The 20,590-nt window shown below is 36.2% G+C and overlaps 1 protein-coding gene across 1 annotated transcript; it reads right to left on the bottom strand.

Moving 5' to 3' along the window:
* Positions 1-3,299: 3,299 nt before the first annotated feature.
* On the bottom strand, positions 3,300-8,273 carry LOC137963017 (uncharacterized). The gene is made up of 4 exons (XM_068810195.1): positions 7,852-8,273; positions 7,282-7,735; positions 5,754-5,881; positions 3,300-3,954 (listed from the first exon to the last, which is right to left on the bottom strand). The coding sequence occupies exons 1-4, from the start codon at positions 7,939-7,941 to the stop codon at positions 3,511-3,513; spliced, it is 1,116 nt and encodes a 371-aa protein (XP_068666296.1). The 5' UTR covers positions 7,942-8,273; the 3' UTR covers positions 3,300-3,510.
* Positions 8,274-20,590: the final 12,317 nt, after the last annotated feature.

Raw genomic sequence — 20,590 nt, 5'->3', positions numbered from 1 at the left:
GTCGTATCTCTCAAATTTCTGAGGATTGAGGCTAGGGGCAGCGGAGGCCTCTGGACCAGTAAGTAATTTACATAGCCGCTTTCATGGATTCATGGATTCATGGGCTCACATTTTTTTTATTTAAAATATGACTACAGAGTCATAATATTTCTGGACCAATAATTATCTACAATATTTATTTTCGGAATGTAGTGACAAATTTTTTGTAGCAAACGTCTTAATTTAGGGCCAAACAAGACCGCATTATTTCACAACTAACAACGATGTGAAAGTCTTGATGGGGTGGATGCCTAACTCCCGCTACTCCACGTGATTTCGAGCTTCACTAAGGATTGACATTTCGTCTTGTCACTTGTCAGCTTCACTTGTGACTCGCCGTGTCAACCTGCCTTTAAGGGAAGGTGACTGAATCGGCCTGAAGGGGTAAGGCTCGACTTTACCTGGCCCAGATTTTATGCATGCTGAGTCAGGTCTCAGGGTAAGACTCATCTCAAGTACTTGACCAAGTCTCCCCGAACTCTGCCAGATCCGAGTTTTCAAATTTGAGACAAGTGACTCGGTCAATTTGTCCCAAATCAACCAGCGTTTTCAGTCAAGCGAATCAGTGAACACTGTTCAGATTCGTCACCACCCGGAAAAGTCTACCACTTTCGTACTCCACCTCTTAACCCAAATATTCGGAGAAAGTTACTCGCTGTCAGACTTGTCTTCGAGCCAGCCTAGGATCCGGGTTTCTGGGCCCGAGTAAATTCCATCGTCTACTTTCAAAACAGATCCAGATCTATGCAGATTTCGGTCGTTCTCCACTTTGATCTTCGACGGCCGGTTCTAGCCAAACAATCGAATAACCAATAGCGTTTTCGACAAAGACTTCGTTTTCCATTTCGCAGTCGAGGTCCTCTACGCTGACTGGGTCTCGTTCATCAGAACAAAGAAAAGCTGAGACAGTCGGACGAAGCTGAGTTGCAGAGACCAAACGAATAAAGCTTTCATCTTGGTAGAAATAATGAGCAGAGAAGCATTTCCCAGGGACTGCAAGGAATCTCCCCTCCACTAATGGTTTGCTCTTTTGTCACCGTTTCCTCTCGTTGTCTTCCACTACGGCTTTTTCTAGAAGAGCCAAAGCGTGTCTTTCTCTGGTTCCTACCGCGCTCAAGTCACGGTAGTTTTGATTACGCATAAAAGAATTTAATGTTTGAGATGCGAATCTGGTGACATTCAATCGGAGAAGGAGGCGACACATTGAGACCACGAACCAATTCAGAGAAGAAAACAAAGATAACATGGCGAATGAGGTGAGATGTTCGTCCCTAACGCCCTGGGTGATAGACGTGTTGCTGTGATTTGTGTTAAATTGGAATGGAAAGTGACGAGCATGTCAAGAATCGGCCTAATATTTTCCATGCGTTACGTTTTCTCATCTCTTTGCAGTTCTCTGTCAGAGAAAATAATGCCATACACGAAACCTACCACTGTTGGTGGTCCCACCCATATGGTCTCTTCGTGATGGGAACCATTTATTTCCATGAACCCTTACGTAAAATGTTTGAGATCTTCATTACGGAGGCTAAAGTCCTCAAAAAGTATATATTTCTAATAAAAATAAATAATTAGATCAAGAGAGAGTATTAGTACTAGTTTTACACATCTCTAGACATTATTTAAGCCTTTAAAATAAGAAAGATTAGTTTAAGATTTTATGTGCATACTTTTATGTGCAAGGGAAAGGTGTTTTGATGCTTAAATACAATTTTTTATATTATTATAGAATTCATAAACGGAATGCAAACGGAAGCAAAGGATGAAATATGTTTACTTCCCGTTACGGCGCTCAAATTCTGAAAGAAAAATATCTGAAACTCCCGAATAGAGAAATCACAAACCAGATCAGAATGTCGTAAATCTACTTTTTTTCCATCTTTTAAGATGGAGGTTACAAAACTAACTGCTCACATAAGGTCATTTTAGTAGATATACCATGCGGTGACATCTAACATGGCATGATTACTCGTTAGATCTTCCTCTCGTGGTCCCCTTCAATAATATCAGTGGCGCCATTGATGCTCCATTTGGTTGAAAACAACCAAACTGGAAAAAGAAAGAAACTGATATGGGGTTGGATTGTTGGCTTTTCATCACTGGGAAAATCTTACAAGAGAAGCATAGCCGGGCGGGTTTTCTTCCTCTTCTTTGTTTTTTGTGGGGGGACGGGATGGGGTTGGGTTGCAAGGCGATTAACTAAACCACTCAACTAAATCGATTCAGTCCGCTGGTTCGGTCTTAGACTAATAATGCTACACCATACTCATATTGTATCCGTTATTATTTGAACTTAGATAACCGTTGATCATAATGTTTCACACCAAGCGTTTCGTATCGGATGAGCCGTCCGTTAAAAAAGTCAAACGGTGAAATAATTTTTTTAAAATTATAAATCAAGGGAAATAAGATTAAAAATAAACTCTCGCTTTCTATTTGGGATGATTTGCTCACGTGACTTGTTGACTTTGTATTTAGTGATTTACGGGCTAAACATATCTCTCTTGTCGTTTTATCCAGAGCCGGCTCGTATTAACGAGTCATCACGAGCCGAGCGGTGGCGGCGACGCGATGGATGGTCATTGATTGGATGCTTGATTTCACCCCGAAAAATCTCAACAAACCGAATTACTTCCGGAGAAAGAAAGCAATTTAGTCTTTGACACGTGCACAGCTTCTGTTTTCGGGACCACGCCCCCCAATGAAATCCCAACGCATATCCTAGACTCCATGTCAGACGTCTGGGTCGAGGCGTGTCAAGTTAGCTTGTTGACACGTGGATCTGTTTGGAAGAAGCGTCGTGGCCGTCTGCTGGCCGTTTATCGGCACAGCCCCGGGGGTTTGTCGTTTTTGGTAGGAACGACTTTTAAAATTCCCGCTAGGTTTGTCTTCACCCCTTGACATTTGCGCCTTCGCCTCCCGGACGAATCACTCGTGGAGACAACCGTCAACAAATTGGGTTGCTTTTCTTTCTTGAATTTGTTTAAGATGGCATCTAAACTCTAAACGCAAAATAATATGGGGCTTGAGCATAAGCGCAGGATTGCCAGTATCGGATATCTCCTATGATACGTATCAGATGTATCGACTGATATATTCCCTTTATATCAGCCTTTGTTGGCCGATACAAGTCGTATCGGGTAGCCTAAAATCCAGCATGTTTCGGTGATACAGAACCCTGTATAAGCATATTTTTGGGAAATTTGTAGAAAATTAATGAAACCAATCCTGATCCAAGAAGAAAATAGAAAACACGGAAATATCACAATTACGGGGAGGAAAAGCTTGTAGTGCTGCAATTTCATGGATCCTTTTCTGAGTATATGCTTTGCTTAGCAAGGGCCTTACTTGTGGCCCAGCAAACAGATTCAGGCACTTGGCTCTTGGTTTAAAAATAGAATTAAACAACCTGCATTTTCCATGAAACGAGTGAAAAACAAAAAAAAATTGCCTAACATGGCATTTAGCTTTTCAATCCTTCCACCCGTCTTTGTTGTTAGAGCGCCGAGGTGCTAGTCCTTTAGATGATAGACTTGAAACTGGCTTGGAAGGTGTTTTTGGTGCTTCTTCATCATCCCAACTGTCTCCCCAGCTGTTGTCCCACCCATCTGTTTGACCGTTTTCCATCTTTCCTCCAGCAGAAACTGGCAGCTCCATGTCGACCTTCTCGTATTCAGACCGTTTCCAGAATCTGATGCACGTCCAGGCACTACCTGCCAGTAGAATCATGGCAAGCAGCAGATATAAAGCAGATGCACGAGGGAAGATACTGAAGGTGGACATCAGCAAGTGTTCAGTTTTTTGCCCAGAATTTGGCAATAAGTTCAAGTCTCGAAAGTCGAGATTGCAATGACCACTCCCAGTAGTTAAATTTAATGAGGCGTTGTTAACAACATTTCCCACAGAGACTTTCACCTGCACAACCACATCTCTTGTCATAAGAATGCCGATTCAGAAGATTTAAAAGACAAGGTTGCAACAAAATGAAAATTGACAAGAGTATAAAACTGCTCTGAAAACTCATGATCGTTGATAGCAGAAGATAAACAAACTGAGATAAGGGAATAAACAACTGAACCATATCTCAAGCTGGTAGTAGAAGAATGAGAAATAAGATACAGCTAAGTGCAGATGAGGAGATATCTTCCAGCACATCACTAGCTGTTATTGCAGAGGGTTGAAGTGGAAAGAAGGCTTAGATGTAATGATCACTGTACACACATGACTATGTGAAAGATCTAAACAGTTCTTTGCTTTTACCTTTTTTTTAAAAAAAAATTATTATGAATAACTACTGACAAGAAAAAGAGGCAGCAAAGGAATGATACTGACGGAAAATATGGCAAAGATGTACCAGCAGACATTAATGTAATTGTTTTCTATTGGACTTTTCCTGCAAGCATTGTTTTCCTCATACTGGATGGCCAAAAAATCTGATAATAAGCAGCTGATTTAGGCAGTAAAGGGATCACTATCTGCTGTTACATCCTTGATGGACACCTTGACCTGCGATACATAATGGTCTACAGGCCACACAGTGTTGGTGATATAGAAAACCATGCTTGCAAGTTCAAACAAGCTGAGCCAATAAGGTGGGAAATTTGATATTTATTAATGGTTTTCTTTCTTTCTACCTTTTTCATGTTGAAAAATTTCTCCCCCAAACAGGGATGAGTATCTGCAGTTACATCCACTGGAGACATCTGAAAAGCCCATACAAATCAACCTATTAGGCCACATGATTTTGGGAATATAGGAAACCTAGCTTACAAGTTCCACCAGGCAAGCCGACAAAAACATGGGAAAGTTGAAATGTACTGAAGAGGTTTTCTTTCTTCAGTTCTTTTTTCTTTGTTACATTATCTAATTTCAGTATAGTCAGCCATAATTTCTCCACTAGACATAATATGTAAATGAACACAATTTGGTGAATAATTTCATAAATTTTGAAACTTCAGCCCCATATATGAACTTGCCAGTCTGCTGCTAATCCACAACTTGGAACTTAGTCTATCTCTATATGGACAGTATCATTGCATAAAAGTTGATAAAAAATTCAACAGAGGTATGACTCCTTAAAATTAATCAAATCTATGTAAATGGTGAACAAACTTGGAACTGCTAAAGGTACTTCCCCAGTGTTGGAAGATGGGCTCCAGCCCACAAGACCAAGGAAAACCCACATATCTAAGAGTGTTGAAAGATGGGCCCAAGCCCATAAGAAGTAGACCCACCATGATTACCATGAGCTGACATACTTATCACATAAGTTGGAAGATTAAGAAGGACTCACAAAGATAACTACAAGCTGGTTGGAAGATCAAGAAGAACTCACAAGGGCATCTTTAGCTTATGGTCACATCCTAAAAGAGTTCTAGTTTGAGTTATGTTTGTCTTTTATCTATATTGAATTATTTAATTTTGCTACGACTTATCTTTAAGTGTTAGAATTTGGGTGTAATTGGGACAGGTAGTTTTATTGTAATTGGACTCTACTACTTTCTTTTATTATAAATAGAGGTTCAAGTACTTTTATTATAAGAAGTCAATAAAGTATTTTTCTTTTCCATAAATTCAACACCCAGTTGCGAGTCTGAAGTAGTCGCTAGAGTCATTCATGCAGGCAAAGCTATAAGCACTAGGTTGTCGATTCTGCTCCACTTGTATAAGAGATACATCACTTTCATTAGAATTAAGTGCAATTCAATAAATACCTTTTTGTTTTCTTTCCCTTTTAGTTGAACTCTGGTTTCGTCTAACTCAACATAATCAGGAGCTGTAATCTTTATATCAAGAAGCCTTGAGCCTTTATTCTGGATCAGCAGAGATAGATCTGGTGAATCTGATGACAAAAGTAATTTAGTAACTCAGAATTTTGACCAAATAACTGAGAAAATAAAACATATCAAACGAAGAGAAAGAATAGATGGGTAGTCTTTAAAAAGATAGAATAAAAATATACACGGAAGAGAGAGAGAGAATCATGATGCATAATATCTGCCCATCCACAATCAAATAAATACATTACGTGCAATGCACCGTCACTGATTAACTTGAGATTTAATACATACATCAGACCAACTTTAGAACAACATTTGGTTTAACAAAATTGACTATATTTTGGCTATTCCCTTTTTTAACAAAGTCTATGAAACAAACTAAATTGATGCATTACAGGGGAACCCCCCAAAAAAAAATTTAGATACACTTACAGCCAAACCCCCACTTCTCCTTGAAGCTATCTACCAATAGTGACCTACTCAACACTTTCTATCCAAGCAAAGGGGTTTTTAAAAAGTTGTGGGGAGAAATGGCTTCAAGTCAGCTTATATTAACTAGAAAAGGTGTCAATCTCCTATGAACTTATTGTCTGAAAATGTTCTATGTCACTGTTAACTACATAAAATCTTATTCATGGAGTGAAAGATAACTTCATAAAATCAGAGCCGAATGCAACATTAAGTGATCAAGTAAACTTGTGCTACCAGTGAGATTTACTTCATTTAATGCATGACTTACAGTAGTATAAGTAGGGGTTATTTCAGTGATGTGCTCTATTAGGAACTCATCAACATATGTTTACACCATGAACGACATTTGCAGTTTTATAAATGGTGTTGGCATGTTTCAGCACCCCATATAAAGGCAAAAAAAGTGTTTCAGCACCTCACAAAGGCAAAGGAAACTCAAGCAGTCATCTCATTTCACATAATGCATTTCATGTGTTGGATTTCCCTTGCATGTGTTCAAATCCTTCTAATATAGCAGTTTCACTTTACATTTCACATAAATTTTGTTATGGCTTCTGAAAATTACATAATCATAGAGTTTGACAAAACTTGCATGATCCCTTTATAGTAGAAATTCAAAATGACCGTAACGATGTTACTTGCCCTTAGAAGCATTCAATTAAGAAAAAAACATATCATTAAGAACAGATTAAACAGCAATATTAGGGGCCTACAGTTACATCATCATTTGTTTCCTTATAAAAGTAGTCACGTTGTCTTTGGTTTTACCAGGTAGCAGCGTCCTGATATCTTGCTTTATAAACCATGATACTTATTCTACTTCCATTGATAAAAATAGTGTCAGTAACATATACGGTTTACAGTCTTCTTCCCAGAAAAAGTAAATTGCTACCATACAGCTCCCAGTTTAGTAATAAAACCAATTTTAGATCAAATATGTTTAGTAGAAATGGAGTAAAAAGTCAGATAAAGAGTATAGAGTATCCGTTACCATTTCCAGGAACTCGTAAACAGGCAATCAACTTATTCTTCTCGTCCACGCACCTGTTAGATTCATCACATTCTTCTGCCCGACTATTGTCCTTCACAGGGGACTTCAATACACCAGAATCTATTTCCTTTGTAACCACGCTTGCTTTAGGGTTATCTTCAGAAGTTGATACGCCATTTAGTCCCCCATTATCTGTTCGATGCTGAGTTTGTGAGTCAGTACCTTTTCCCACCTCAGAAATTCCTTTCAAACCCGTTTTCATATCGGACACACCCTTTTCATGATTTTCCTCAGTTAATTGCGATCCTCCATCCACTCCTTTACTCTCCTTTTCCGGCGAGAGCAGCTGGTTATCCACCTTTGGTTCCAATTTGCTAAATCCTGCATCAGATCCGTTCCTTGCAGTTGAAATCGTGGAGTTTAGGGCGTCTAGAGCGTCACTTATCTTTTCAGCCTGAATGCCACAGATTACTCTCAGTCGAGCAGAAAGCCAGGAAGAAGCGAAAGAGGAAAAAACAAAGAAACTGGATTTAGAAACTCAATCTGATTCAACGCGATACCATAACATACTTTACTTGTTACATCAGCTGCAGAGGCGTTGACGTCTGTAGCCAGAAGAAACAAAAATAAACCAACAAAAATAACGCATTTTCTGTCCATCTTCCCCTTTCTTCACTTCCACAGGTACACCAAGGAATCCATAGCGCCGGTAACAAAACAGAAGAAGTGGAAATTGCCCGAGATGCAGGTGACTATTACAAAGAAGACAGATAACACGAAGAATTAAAATAACTCGTTTTCCTCAGAAGACAACGCAACCTTTACAGCATCTGATTCGACATCTAATTCTTGACGTGTGAGCAGTGGTTTGATAATTTAACTTGTGGCGTTTCAAGTAATATCTGAGGTTTCTGAAGCGAGCAGTAGTAGAACACCAAAAATTATGCAGAGAAAGGGCAAAGACAAACACTCGAGCCGGAAGCGTCAAAAAGGGAGAATCTTCGTGTCAGATATCTTAGGGCAGTGACGGCAGTCCCTTATATTAAACGTAGATCTGAGGACTACATCACTTTGACGTCTTCTTTAAAGGGGGTCCAATTTGATCATAAGACGCACACCGGCGGTCCTCGTTTAGTCACCCATGTGATTGTTTTTGAGAGCCCAAATCTCCCTCCGGAACCCTTCCCATATAGATATTTCACAATTTAGATAGTTTTATTAAAGATATAAAATAAAATATATAAATACCATAAAATTACACAAATAAATAATCTAATCATATTAATTAAATTATTTTATAATAATAAAAATAATAAAATTATATTTATTAACCATATACATTTGAAAATATATGAGGAAGGTAATTAGACTTAATCGATTGGATTTGGAGAAACATCGTGTTAGATGTCTTCGCTAAAATTGGGTCGAGTTGTTATTATTTAGTTATTATATTTTATTTTACTCGTTGGACAAATTTAATAGTTAGATTTATTGTTTCCTAATTGCTATTGATGTTTAATTTATAATATTAATATTAATTTTTAGGACTCCATGAATTTAGCTCATGAAAAAAAAGGGAGAGAAAACTGAAGCTCTATTTATATATTTATGAAGTTATAATATTATAATAATACCCCTGACCTTAGAGTTTAGGGTTTAAGGTTTTAACTCTGGAACTTTAACATAATTACATCAATGCCATATTTATGAGAAGACCATTTTTTTACCATCCTATCATCAATGTATAGGCTTAGGGGTCTTTTATTGGATCTGTGGGCCTTGAGCCCGTTTTCTATTTCTCTTGGATCCATGGGTCTTCCTTGGTCATATGAGTTTGGGCCCTGTCTTCTAACAATTTAAATAAATATGATAAGTTTAAAATATAAATAATTAAGTCAGAAGACTTCCATTAAAATAAGGTTAATTTAATTTAGCAAGGAATGAGTTATATAGCCCAGGCATGGGGCATCTACTTGCCCAAGCAAGTGAATGATGTGATACATAGATTTAATGAACCAACTAGCCTAGGCATGAGATATTATGGGCTATTGCGTGCCCACCAGTGGATATTACATGGGCTAAATTTAAAGTCCTCATCTTTCATATTAATCACTCGCACGTCAAGGGAGCAAGAAAATAAAATAATAAAAAATATTTTTTATTAAGTTTTTTATTGAATTTTTTCTTACCGATTTTCTGGATTTATGTCATTATAGGAAATAGCAGAAAAATTATTTATAATGTTTATGTTTATACTAGAAATAAATTAAATTTTAATAATTAAAAATAAAGTTAAAGTGAGAAGTAAATAAATTATATTTCTCTTTCTTGGTTTATTTTTCCTATAAAATGGTACAAACCCTCAAAATTTTTGTCAAAGGGACAAACTTTTCTACCAAGCCACCTTAAAAACAGTAACGAATGATTGCGTTATTCATTCATTCAGGGCTTGACCTGACACAAGTCCACGTTCGCTCAATTTTCCCATCTCACCAATGGGCTGAAACCACTCGCATTGGAACAAAGCCCACTTCCTCCTTGGGCCATGCAAGCCCATAAGCTGCCATTCTATACTTCTCCTTCTGTGTTTCAGGTTTTCAGTAATCTGATCAAAAGCCTAGATTTGCTACTGTAGACTGTTAATGAAAAAATGATTCATAGCAGCGTTCGGAAAGAGAGATAAGTAGAAGCAGGGTGCATACTTAAATACGATAAACAGGCCTTTGATGCTACTAAAGGCTAAACAAGACTCAGGGGGGTTAGTGCACTTTGTAAGTGCTAGGGAAAGTCAGAGGGAAAGTGTAAGTATTAACCCTAGTAAAAGTGAGAGGAAGTATTTGTTTGTGTTAGTGTGCACAATGTAAAGTGCAGTGTAAAGTACTTATTTGTGTTAGCGTGTACAATGGAAAGTGCGGTATGAAGTGCAAAGAAATTATTTCTTAATAAAATATTTTGATATATCTGACTTTTAGAAAATTAAATTAATATTAAGTAATAAATAAAATATATTAAATATAATGATTAAACAAATGCTTACTTGTATACTATTAAAATTGTAATCAAATATTAATTTTGTAATATCTAAATAATAAATAATTATATAAAAAGGATATTATAAAATATTTGTTAACTTAATATATATTAGTTATATCAAAATAATATTAATTTATTAACATAATTTATAAAAAGTATGATATTTACACAAATAATTACTATTGTAATATCCAAAAACTTAATATAATTATTATATTAAAAGTGTTTCAATTCTCGCTCTTAAACTAACGTATATACGCAGTTATATTTGTTTAAATTCATTACTCAGCGTACTACGTAAATAATAAAAATAAAAATAATAAAAATAAAACTCAATCACCTATTTAATATAAAATACCTACCAGTATACATACAAAATACAAAAAAGAAATTATTTAATGGCATTAAAACATTTTGCGACATCTTAATTGCTAATACATCTCGAAAATACGATGCTCTTGCAAATTGCACTGCATACTCCCTCTGAGTACTTCTTTGAGTGTCCACATCATCCTCAAAATCATTACCACTATCATTGTCTTCATTTTCATTTGCATTGTTATCTACACAATGTTCTTCACCAGAATCATCACTTGAATCATCTTCTTCATTGGTGACAAAAACCTTGATTTTGTACTCGTGACAAAGGTGCAACAAGCTTGAACTTGAACTAGTGACAAAAACCTTGATTTTAACAGCAGGTGGAACAACTTCATATATTGGCCTGTCTTTCCACATCAAAGCAGGATACAGAAGTTATAACCCCATTTAAGGTTGTTGTTGTTGTCATGAGTAAAAATGGTAGTGTTGACCAAAATGGTAAGCAGCAAAATAAAACCCCAAAAACACAAAAAAAAAGAACTTAAACACTTCTGGAGTCGATTTAGGAACTCTCATTGATTTGCTAGGATTGCAAAAGTTGATGATGAACCTGAGTCCAATAGAAATTTGGCGGAATTTTCTCCATCTCTTTCAGAGATAGGAAAAGAGAAGTCTAAGATTAGCAATGTCGGAAATAGAACGTTTTCACATAGGGATTCTCGTTTCCATACAATTATTGATAGAGGAAGTTTTGATGCAAGTGCTACTACTGCTGGGTATGGGTGTTGTTCATGACTTTCTTGTAGTTGTGGAATTGGAATTACTTAGTACAGTGTGTCCAGAGTCAGACTCATAGTTCATAGCTAGGATATAAGTTCAGAAATATTGCAGATGGACACTCAAGAAAAATATTATAGGAATGTAATTCAGACCTCCTTAGAATAACTACATTTGCATCTTATATTTTATTCCTTCTTCAATGGTTTGCTTCCTGAGCTTTGAGTTGAATTTGAATCATAACACAAATACCAAACTAGTACAGAGAGTCTAGATGATCACAGGGAGGTGATCACAAGAAACCCCAGTGTGTACTAGATGATCAACAAGATCATTAGCTTCTCTGGTTTAATACACAAACACACTAGAAAGAAGCATGTTGGATAATCTTCAACATCACTGCTAGAAATAGTGATCGGATACAGATTCTGTAAGTTTTGTAATTCTAGTACACTGCCCGACACTCACCTCTGAAATTTGAGGATCTTATGGCATCCATCCCATTATCTCACGATCCAGAGAATGAAATTTATGAAATTGGACTCAATGTGATATAAAACAAAGGTATAGGTCAGGAATGATTTAGAACTTTTAGAACTTACAGAAATACCAAAATTTCTGTCGAATAGAACGAGAGGGGTTGAAGAGGCAGAGGAATGATTCCAAAAATGGAGCCAAAAATTAAAATGAGAAGCAAAGGAATGATTCAGAAACAACAAAAAGAACGAACCTTCAATTTCTAGGAAAAAACCCTAGTTTCTTTTGAATCGAGCCAGAGAGGTTATAGAAGGGGGTGAGAAGTCATCGATGTTGGGGACGGCGAGAGGAAAAGAGGTTCAGCAAGCGGCGAGGACAGGTTGTAGAGGGCCCGATTGAAATCGCTGAAGGTCGCGAGCGAGAGAGGAGACAATTTTTTTTTTCTCCAAGCATTCGTTCAATAACCCTCCTGACAACCTGATGTAATGGACGAACGGAAAGTCAATTCAGAGCTCGACCCCTCTGAATTCACTTTCCCTTGCGTTATGCCTAAAATGGGGGAAAGTGAATTAAATTTGTAATTTACTTTCCCTCCCAACTTACAAAGGGCACTAACGGGTTTTAGTGCATTTTACCTAGCATAAGTGAAATTCATTTCACTTACAGAGGGCACTAACAAGTAGGAGTGGCTACGAATCGAGCCAGCATGAGTTCGGCTCGGTACCGGCTCGGTTCGATTCGTTATCTATCGAGCTCGAGCTCTGAAATCGGCTCATTTACCTTAACGAGCCAAGCTCGACCGAAGCCAGGTTCGGTTCGTCGGCTCGAGGTGAGTTGGGATCGGTATCGGGTTGGAAGCGGGGGAGCGGGAGCGTGAGCGTGAGTGAGAGAGAGGGAGGGAAAAATTTCCTCCCCTCGTCACCGCCAAGCCCATCCCGTCGGTTGTTGTCGCCGCCTCTATCGTCGTTGACAGCTACTCGTAGGCCGCCTCTATAGCCGTCCGTTCGATTTTCTCCTCTCCTCGCCGTCGCCTCTCTTTCCGTCATCGCAGCTTCGGTCATCCCCAACGACAGGTCATCCCCGGCGTTGTAACCCCCTTCCCTCCGTGTAGTCTCGACGAAAAACCTAAACCAGTAAGTTCATGGGAGAAATTAGGGGAGAAATAATCTTCCCCCTCCCCCGCGCGAAGATGATTTCGCACGTACGAGATCATCAAGTAAAAAAAAAATATATATTTTTCCTTAAACTCTCCTTCCACATAGCTCTTGAAAAAATTGAAAATACATTTTATCGAAATAAGTTTCTATGAACTATTAGTGTTTCATGTTTTTTTAAACATTTTTGTAATTGAAAATTCTTATTGAAAATCATATAATTTTCTAAGTAAGATTTTCCTACCAAGATGGGGTAGAAACCGTATAGAAATTTTTTGAATAAGTATTTAACAATTGATGTTGTAATACTTTTAGCATGAAGCGATTTTCATTGCAATTTTGTGTTTGATATTTTATTTGATTAAAAATTTACCGATAAGTATAATAATATATTAGATTGATTATTAATTTTTATTTATTTCCCTAGAAGAGGTAATAAAAAGTCCTTTTAACTTTCCTAAGAAAATTTGAAAATATTTCTTGTAATTTTCTAATAAGTCACTAATAGTAATATGATTTTATTTAAAGGTTTTTTTTGGGAATATGTATCATAGGTAAAACAAATTCTAGTTTTTCCTAGAATATAAATTTTCATCTAGGGGCACTAAGGAGGCCATAGTAAATTTATGGCCAGATTCAAAAATTTAAAAACAAGCTAGACAACTATTGGAGTAAAAAAAATTATGTACCTTCCTCATGGCTCTTGAAGAAATTGAAAAAATATTTTAGTAGAAATACGTTTCTAGAAACTATTTTAATATTTTTTTCAATAAATATTGAAAAGACATTTTTAGTAGAAATATAGGGACCATTAGTGCCTCATTTTTTTGAAATATTTTTGTAATTATAAATTCTTATTAAAAAATCATATAATTTTCTAACTAAGATTTTCTTGCCAAGATGGGCAAGAAAGTCGTATAGAAAAATTTTGAACAAGTATTTGACAGTTGATGATATAATCCTTTTAGCATGAGGCAATTTTCGTAGCAATTTTGTGTTTGTCATTTTATTTTATTAAAAATTTATCAATAAGTATAATAATATATTAGATTAATTATAAATTTTTATTTATTTCCTTAGAAAAGGTAATAAGAGGTCCATTTAACTTTCCCAAGAAAAATTTAAAATATTTCTTGTAATTTTCTAGTAAGTCTCTAATAGTAATAGAATTTTATTTAAATGATTTATAGTTTTTATTTGGGTGATTGTAAATTGATAGTGATATTTCATTTAATTTTGTTGTGTTTGATTATTGTACGGAGTTTATTCATAATGTTATGCATTGTATGGAGTGTTTAGACTATTTTATGGAGTGTATGAAGTGTTTAAGGAATGTCTAGACAATTTTATGGAGTGTTTATGCAGGTATTATGTATATAGATTATGCCCAATTTTAAGTAGAGGTCATGCCGAATTTTATATAAGTATTATATACATAGATTATGCTCAATTTTAAGTCGAGGTCATACCCAATCTTATACATGTATTATATATATATATATATATATATATATAGGTTATGTCCAATTTTATGTAGAGGTCATACCAATTTTATGTAAAATATATGCATAATTTTATATACAATTTATTTTATATATTTTTTTTTGGAAATTTTTAAATGTATGTTGAAGCTCGAGCTCTTCTCGAACTCAGTTAAAATTTTTGGGCTCGAGCTCGATAACAATTTTAGGCTCGAGATGAGGTTCAGCTTGAAGCTCGGCTCGAACATAGGCAGGTTCGGGTTCGGCTCGGCTCGATGCCACCCTTACTAACAGAGTATCAAGATTAGTATCCAACATAGTGAATGCCTCAATCTCGTAGTCTTTTTTAAAGCTTCGCGGCACCAAAGTGGATCCGACACTCAAATCTCTCTTTTAAGGATCAAGCATGTATATGGAAACCTCTAATTGCCTTCAAGCCCCACCTTGCCCTATGAGAAGAGTGTTGGTCATATTATAATCATTGCCCATTATACACACCTCACAAATGGCCATCAATTTTTATATCCTTAACATTCTATAACCTAATTATAATCTTCTAGAAAGCTGCACTTGGCCATCGACTTTTATATCCTTAACATTCTATAACCTAATTATAATCTTGGAGAAAGCTGCACTCGTTGGAGTGATTCTATCCATCAGGTTAGCCATGTTAGCATAAATGAATTTTTAATACATCATAAAATTCATAATATGTAAACTGAAACGTGAATGGTTGCTTACCTCCAATCATGACGATCAAATTCCTGAAGAACGGAGATCAGTTCGTCTATTTAGAGCCTCTTCGATGTAAAGTTATAGGCAATTTGTTAGACCCTTAAACAAAGATTATATTCAATTGGCAATTATAACTATCCACTACCAGCTACATCTAAGGAAAAAGGTAAAATCTCTTAAAAGAACGGGTCAAACATCTAAATATATCCATCAGGTGGTTCATGGAAGTAACATCCACTTCCTCTTCTCTTAAGTGGTTGATCAGTCCAGTGCGAAAGTACCTTTGCTTCCTTATTATATGCAAGCTCTACTGCAAAGCAGAACCCATTTTCCTTTGTCTGAGGTGCTTCTACCAAATCATAACATAAAAATTTTCACGAATGAACGAAGGCGTGTTGGTGCGTCCATCAACTCCATGGACACCCATTTTCATGGATACAGACATTAAAGTACTCAAAAAACGATTTCTCCACCAAATCAAGGATTTGATTTAAAGCCACTTTCAGTCTTCCCTTTCAGATGCCTACACAGAACGCAGAAAACCATGTCTTCTTGACAGGAGAGACGACTACGCGTCTGAAGGTGGTAATTCCCCGGAGCAATCTAACGGTTAGAGATTAAAGAAACCTCGCCATTCGAAGGCTGTTCAATAAAGTTCACATCAGTTACTTTCTAGAGCTGGAGGAGGCGAGACGTGTTGGGAGGAGCACGACTTGGCTTATATTATTTCTGCTCTTTATGTATCTTAATCAGGAGACTCCTTTGGACTGGCTCGTTTAGTTTTATAGACGAAAAGAATGGTTTGATCCTTAGGTGGCGGTGAAGATTTGTTTTTGAGTAGTTCTTATTGGCCTTTCACTGATTTGGGAAGAGATGATTGACGGTTCGAGGGTTTGGGTCGGTTTGTCGCACCGCAGCGTGGAATTTAATAGGTGGCCCATGTGAAGCTGAAATGCCTCGTAGTGTACGCCACACGACTGTTGCCGGACAAGGTGGCGAGAAAACAAAGACAAGACGAAATGAAAATTAGGTTAGTCTGATGTGCAGGGAGGAGATAGACTTGTTTTGGGTAGGTCGGTGGTGGCTTGTGAAAGTGAGACAAGGAATTCAGGAAGAAAAGGGGGAAGTTTTCGAATAGTATTAGAGCATATTGATGGCTTAATTGTTGCGTGAACACTCTTTGTTAAAATCCCTGAGTGAGTGAGTGAGTGAGTGAGTGAGGGAGGGAGAAGAAGAGAGTTGCTTTCACTTGGTAATCACTCTGAGAGTTCTATCTCATGGGACATCAAACAAAATGTTAAAAATGAAAATTTGATCATTATTATTTTTAAAAATAATTAGTAAAAAAAATAATTTGATCATTATCTCATTTTTAATAACTATTTTTTTGGAATAATAATGATCAAAATCTCATTTTATTTTCTAGGGGTTCCAAATAAACCTAAAGTTTATTACCATGGAAGCCTGAAATTCCTCTCATATGCTTTAACAGCCACTATTTGTACATCCTTTGTATGAGCCAAACATGTCTGAACCAGGACTTTTCATGTCAATCAATTCATCTATTATTTTGTATGGCTGTCAATTTGAACCGATTACCTATAGTAATTTCATCCGATTATGCAGCTATTTTACCGGCATAATTTTAATGGATTAATCAAATTATCGAATATAATTACCCATTTAAAAATACTTTTCCAAGGTTTTCTATGCCATGTTTTAGAATGAGATGAAATTAGGGTTATTAATACATGTGTTACGAACTGCCTAGATTTCATTTCATGTGGAGTTACCACTCAAAATGTCTTCAGGTCGAGCTATACCAAACCCTATTATCTTAAGAAAAAGCGATTAAAAAATCATGTATGTCGGAGTTAATACCGAACCCTAACATCCAAGATATGCAACTCAAAAAATCTTAGTGGTTGGAGTTATAGTAAACCCTAATAACCTAAGAAAAGCAACTAGAAAATCTCATAAGTCGGTGTTATACCGAACCCTAACATCCAAGATATGCAAGTCAAAAAATCTTAGTGGTCGGAGTTATACTAAACCCTAATAACTTAAGAAAAGCCACTAGAAAATCTCATAAGTCGGAGTTATACCGAACCCTAACATCCAAGATATGGAGCTCACAAAGTCTTAGAGATTGGACTTATACCAAACCCTAACATCTTAAGAAAGCAACTCAAAAAATCATATAGGTAACTCTAACATCTTAAGAAAAGTGACTCAGTTTAGTCCAAGTTATTCCGAACCCTAACATCTTAAGAAAGCAACTCAAGAAATCATATAGGTGGGACCTATACCGAACTCTAACATCTTCAGGAAAGTGACTCGGAAAACCTTATTAGTCCAAGTTATTCCGAACCCTAGCATCTTAAGAACATGTTAAGAATTGTGACTGAAAAAAATCTAGGAGGTCGGAGCTATACCAAACCTTAACATCTCAATAATTGATATCAGGAAAGAGTGAACAAGAATTGTAACGTGCACAAGTGCTGCATGCCAAACTCTTTCTGTTGCATGGCTTTTGTTTCCAGCCACGAAGTAGGACCTATAAATGAAATTAATCGACCAAACCAAAGTGATGGAAACCTAAAACAACTGGGAAACGAGAAGTGACCTAAGCTTAATATGGAAGTAATAGCAACCAACTATGCCAAATAGTTCCTACTAACTGACCTTTTGGTGCCATACACAATTATCCGATCTAAGTGTCAAATTTCAAGGCATCTACGTGCATCTGAACTGTTTTAAGTTTTTAATTAGAATATCTTTCAGTATTTAATATGGAATAACAAATGGTTGCTCTAGCCAACGAAAGAGGGGGAGAACACATTCACAGGTCACTCGTACTAAGAAATAGTACGTGATACATCTGTGAAGTCAGGTCTAGGCTTCATCCCAAAATAACTAACGAAGTTAGGAAACATTTTTTCTCAACTAATAACTCAAGATCTTTGTACCCATTAATCCATGTGGGACTATTTTTTAACAACGTCCTCGTATGTGATTGTGGAGAGCTGAATTATTTGGATCAACAAGTCTGAACTCGGCCTAATCTATAGAGGGTGTCTTTACGTACGGGTCTTACGTGAATGATAGGGTCGTAGCTAATAAGTTAGAAGTATTACCATGCATGACAGAGAAGAACCCAAAAAGTTCATCCAGAAGAAGACATGCTACACAGCCATCTGCCAAACTAAGCTCTGACTTTGTACACAGAGTTTTTCTTCCCATGATGTAATTTTTCCCTTAACATCACGCATCACTGGGAGATATGCGCGACGTTGATTGCACTTCTGGGCGAATAGACGAAATTTAGGGTTTGTTGTGGTGTGAACCTCTGAGGATGAACCATTCACTTTCTCTATTGAGTCAGCAATGTCCAAAGACAGCTAACGGTCCTCCCACTGCCATGTACTTAAAGGCTTCAATGGGAAGAAACCGCCAAAATTTCGCTGTTAATGAAACCTTCATTTTCTGCAGCGGAAAGCTATGTTTGGTTTCAAGTTGACAAAAAGAGTTCGCTAATGGGTGGGAACTGTCCTGGAAGTCTCCCTGTGGTTTATCGAGGAAGAGGACGATGACAAGGAAAATGGTTTTCTTAATGGATTTAAGTACAAATGAGGAAATTTCGCAGGAATGACTGGCGGAGATGCCCCGGCGGGAAAGCTAGAATCAGTTGTGTTCGATGGTTACTAAGGATATAGAGTTCTCTCTACAGTAGTCGTTAATTGAATTATTTTTTATCTTTTTCGTTGAAGTGTCTGATTTGCCCTTTTAAATTAATTACATATTTATTTAATTTTTCTACAAACCCAGTATACTATTTATGTTATTTTTTTATTTTATGAATATTTTATGATATTCTATGTTATTTTCTTATATTTTATTTACTCATAGAAATTCTTTATTCTTGGGAGACCAAATAAATAAAAAATAGTCTTCTTGCGTATTCCAACTGTGACCGATAATGAAATAAATACAGGAAAATTAGATTATGTGACGATATAACCCTAACTTGTTTGACTACCCAAATCAAAACATTATTCAATGTATAAATGCAACTAAGTTTATTTGCCATACATGTCATGAATCGACCATTGGGCATTATATTATATAATTACTAGCATTAATTCTCCTAGTTTAATTGACTTTTTATTGTTTTTTACACGATTAAGTAATAAGATAATTTCTCCTATTTCTCATTTATTTTTATTTAAATAGAAAAAAAATCGGGTAATGGCTATTCCTTACCGGTTTATGAGTATGATCAAGCTCTAAGGATATAAAAATAGTTTTTATAGAATTTAAGGTACGACTTAATGATATTGTTGTAATTTCTCTCAAGACGATAAACTTTTTTTTAAAGCACTTTATTATGTGTATGTTTTAATATATACGATATTTTTACAGCTCCTTAGGTATTACAGAGTGATGTCATGTTTTCTTTGTTATATCTAAAATTTTATAAATTTTTATTAATTTTTACCACCCGTGAATACCCGATTGGTAATTAGGTAAATAAATGGAAACAAAGTAACAAATTCATATTCTGCATGGTATACGGAACAATAATGTGTGTATATATTAAAATTTTATTTTATAAATTTTTTGTCAAAGTATTTATTTGATATATGTTAAGAATAATCTCATATGTATCAAAATAAAAATATAAAGATCATGTATGAATGAATTGCGGAAAGACCTCCTAAGGCATTTGGGATGAATTGTGTTTGTTACAAGTGTATGTATCAAAATCCCACGAAGGAAAGGAAATGTTAAAAATTGTTGAAAGATAACGTGGTTATTATTTATTACTGTGACGACCCAAATTTAATGAAAAATGCCAAAAGAGGTGACTTTGTTCTCCGGATTCATTGTCCTATCGAGTATAGTGATTTAAGAATCTGGCACGTAAACGCGCCAACTTGCTTCGTTTTTTTTTCTTTTGTTGTTTAGTTAAAAATAGAAAAAACTTTGCAGGAAAAAAAACGAAAAAAGAGTTTTTTGTTTTTTTTTTTTTTTCGAGAGAGATTTTCTCCCGCAACAAAATTTATTGACGGTCCCGTTTTTCGGTCCTTAAATAAAGAAACCTTCGCGGGTTGTTTTTGTCAATGGTGATTAAGAACGGCATAATGTTGGTAAAGCGTGGGTGTTTTGGTAATTTCATAGAAACTTTAACGGCAGGAATCCCGTGAATGGAGAGATTCCGAAAATCTTTCACTCGCTCCCTCCGTCTATAAATAACCTGCGATCCGTTTCGTTTCCTTTCTCTTTCCTCTCCTCTCTTCCCATTCTTGCTCAGAACTGGAAAGAATTTGA

Source organism: Aristolochia californica, unplaced genomic scaffold (genome assembly GCF_029961685.1).
Source record: "Aristolochia californica isolate CCGP_79_NKW_82.1479 unplaced genomic scaffold, dmAriCali1.0.hap1 SCAF_4, whole genome shotgun sequence".
Taxonomy (NCBI): domain Eukaryota; kingdom Viridiplantae; phylum Streptophyta; class Magnoliopsida; order Piperales; family Aristolochiaceae; genus Aristolochia; species Aristolochia californica.
Note: the sequence above shows the minus strand (reverse complement) of the source record. Positions and strands in the feature narration are given on the sequence as shown.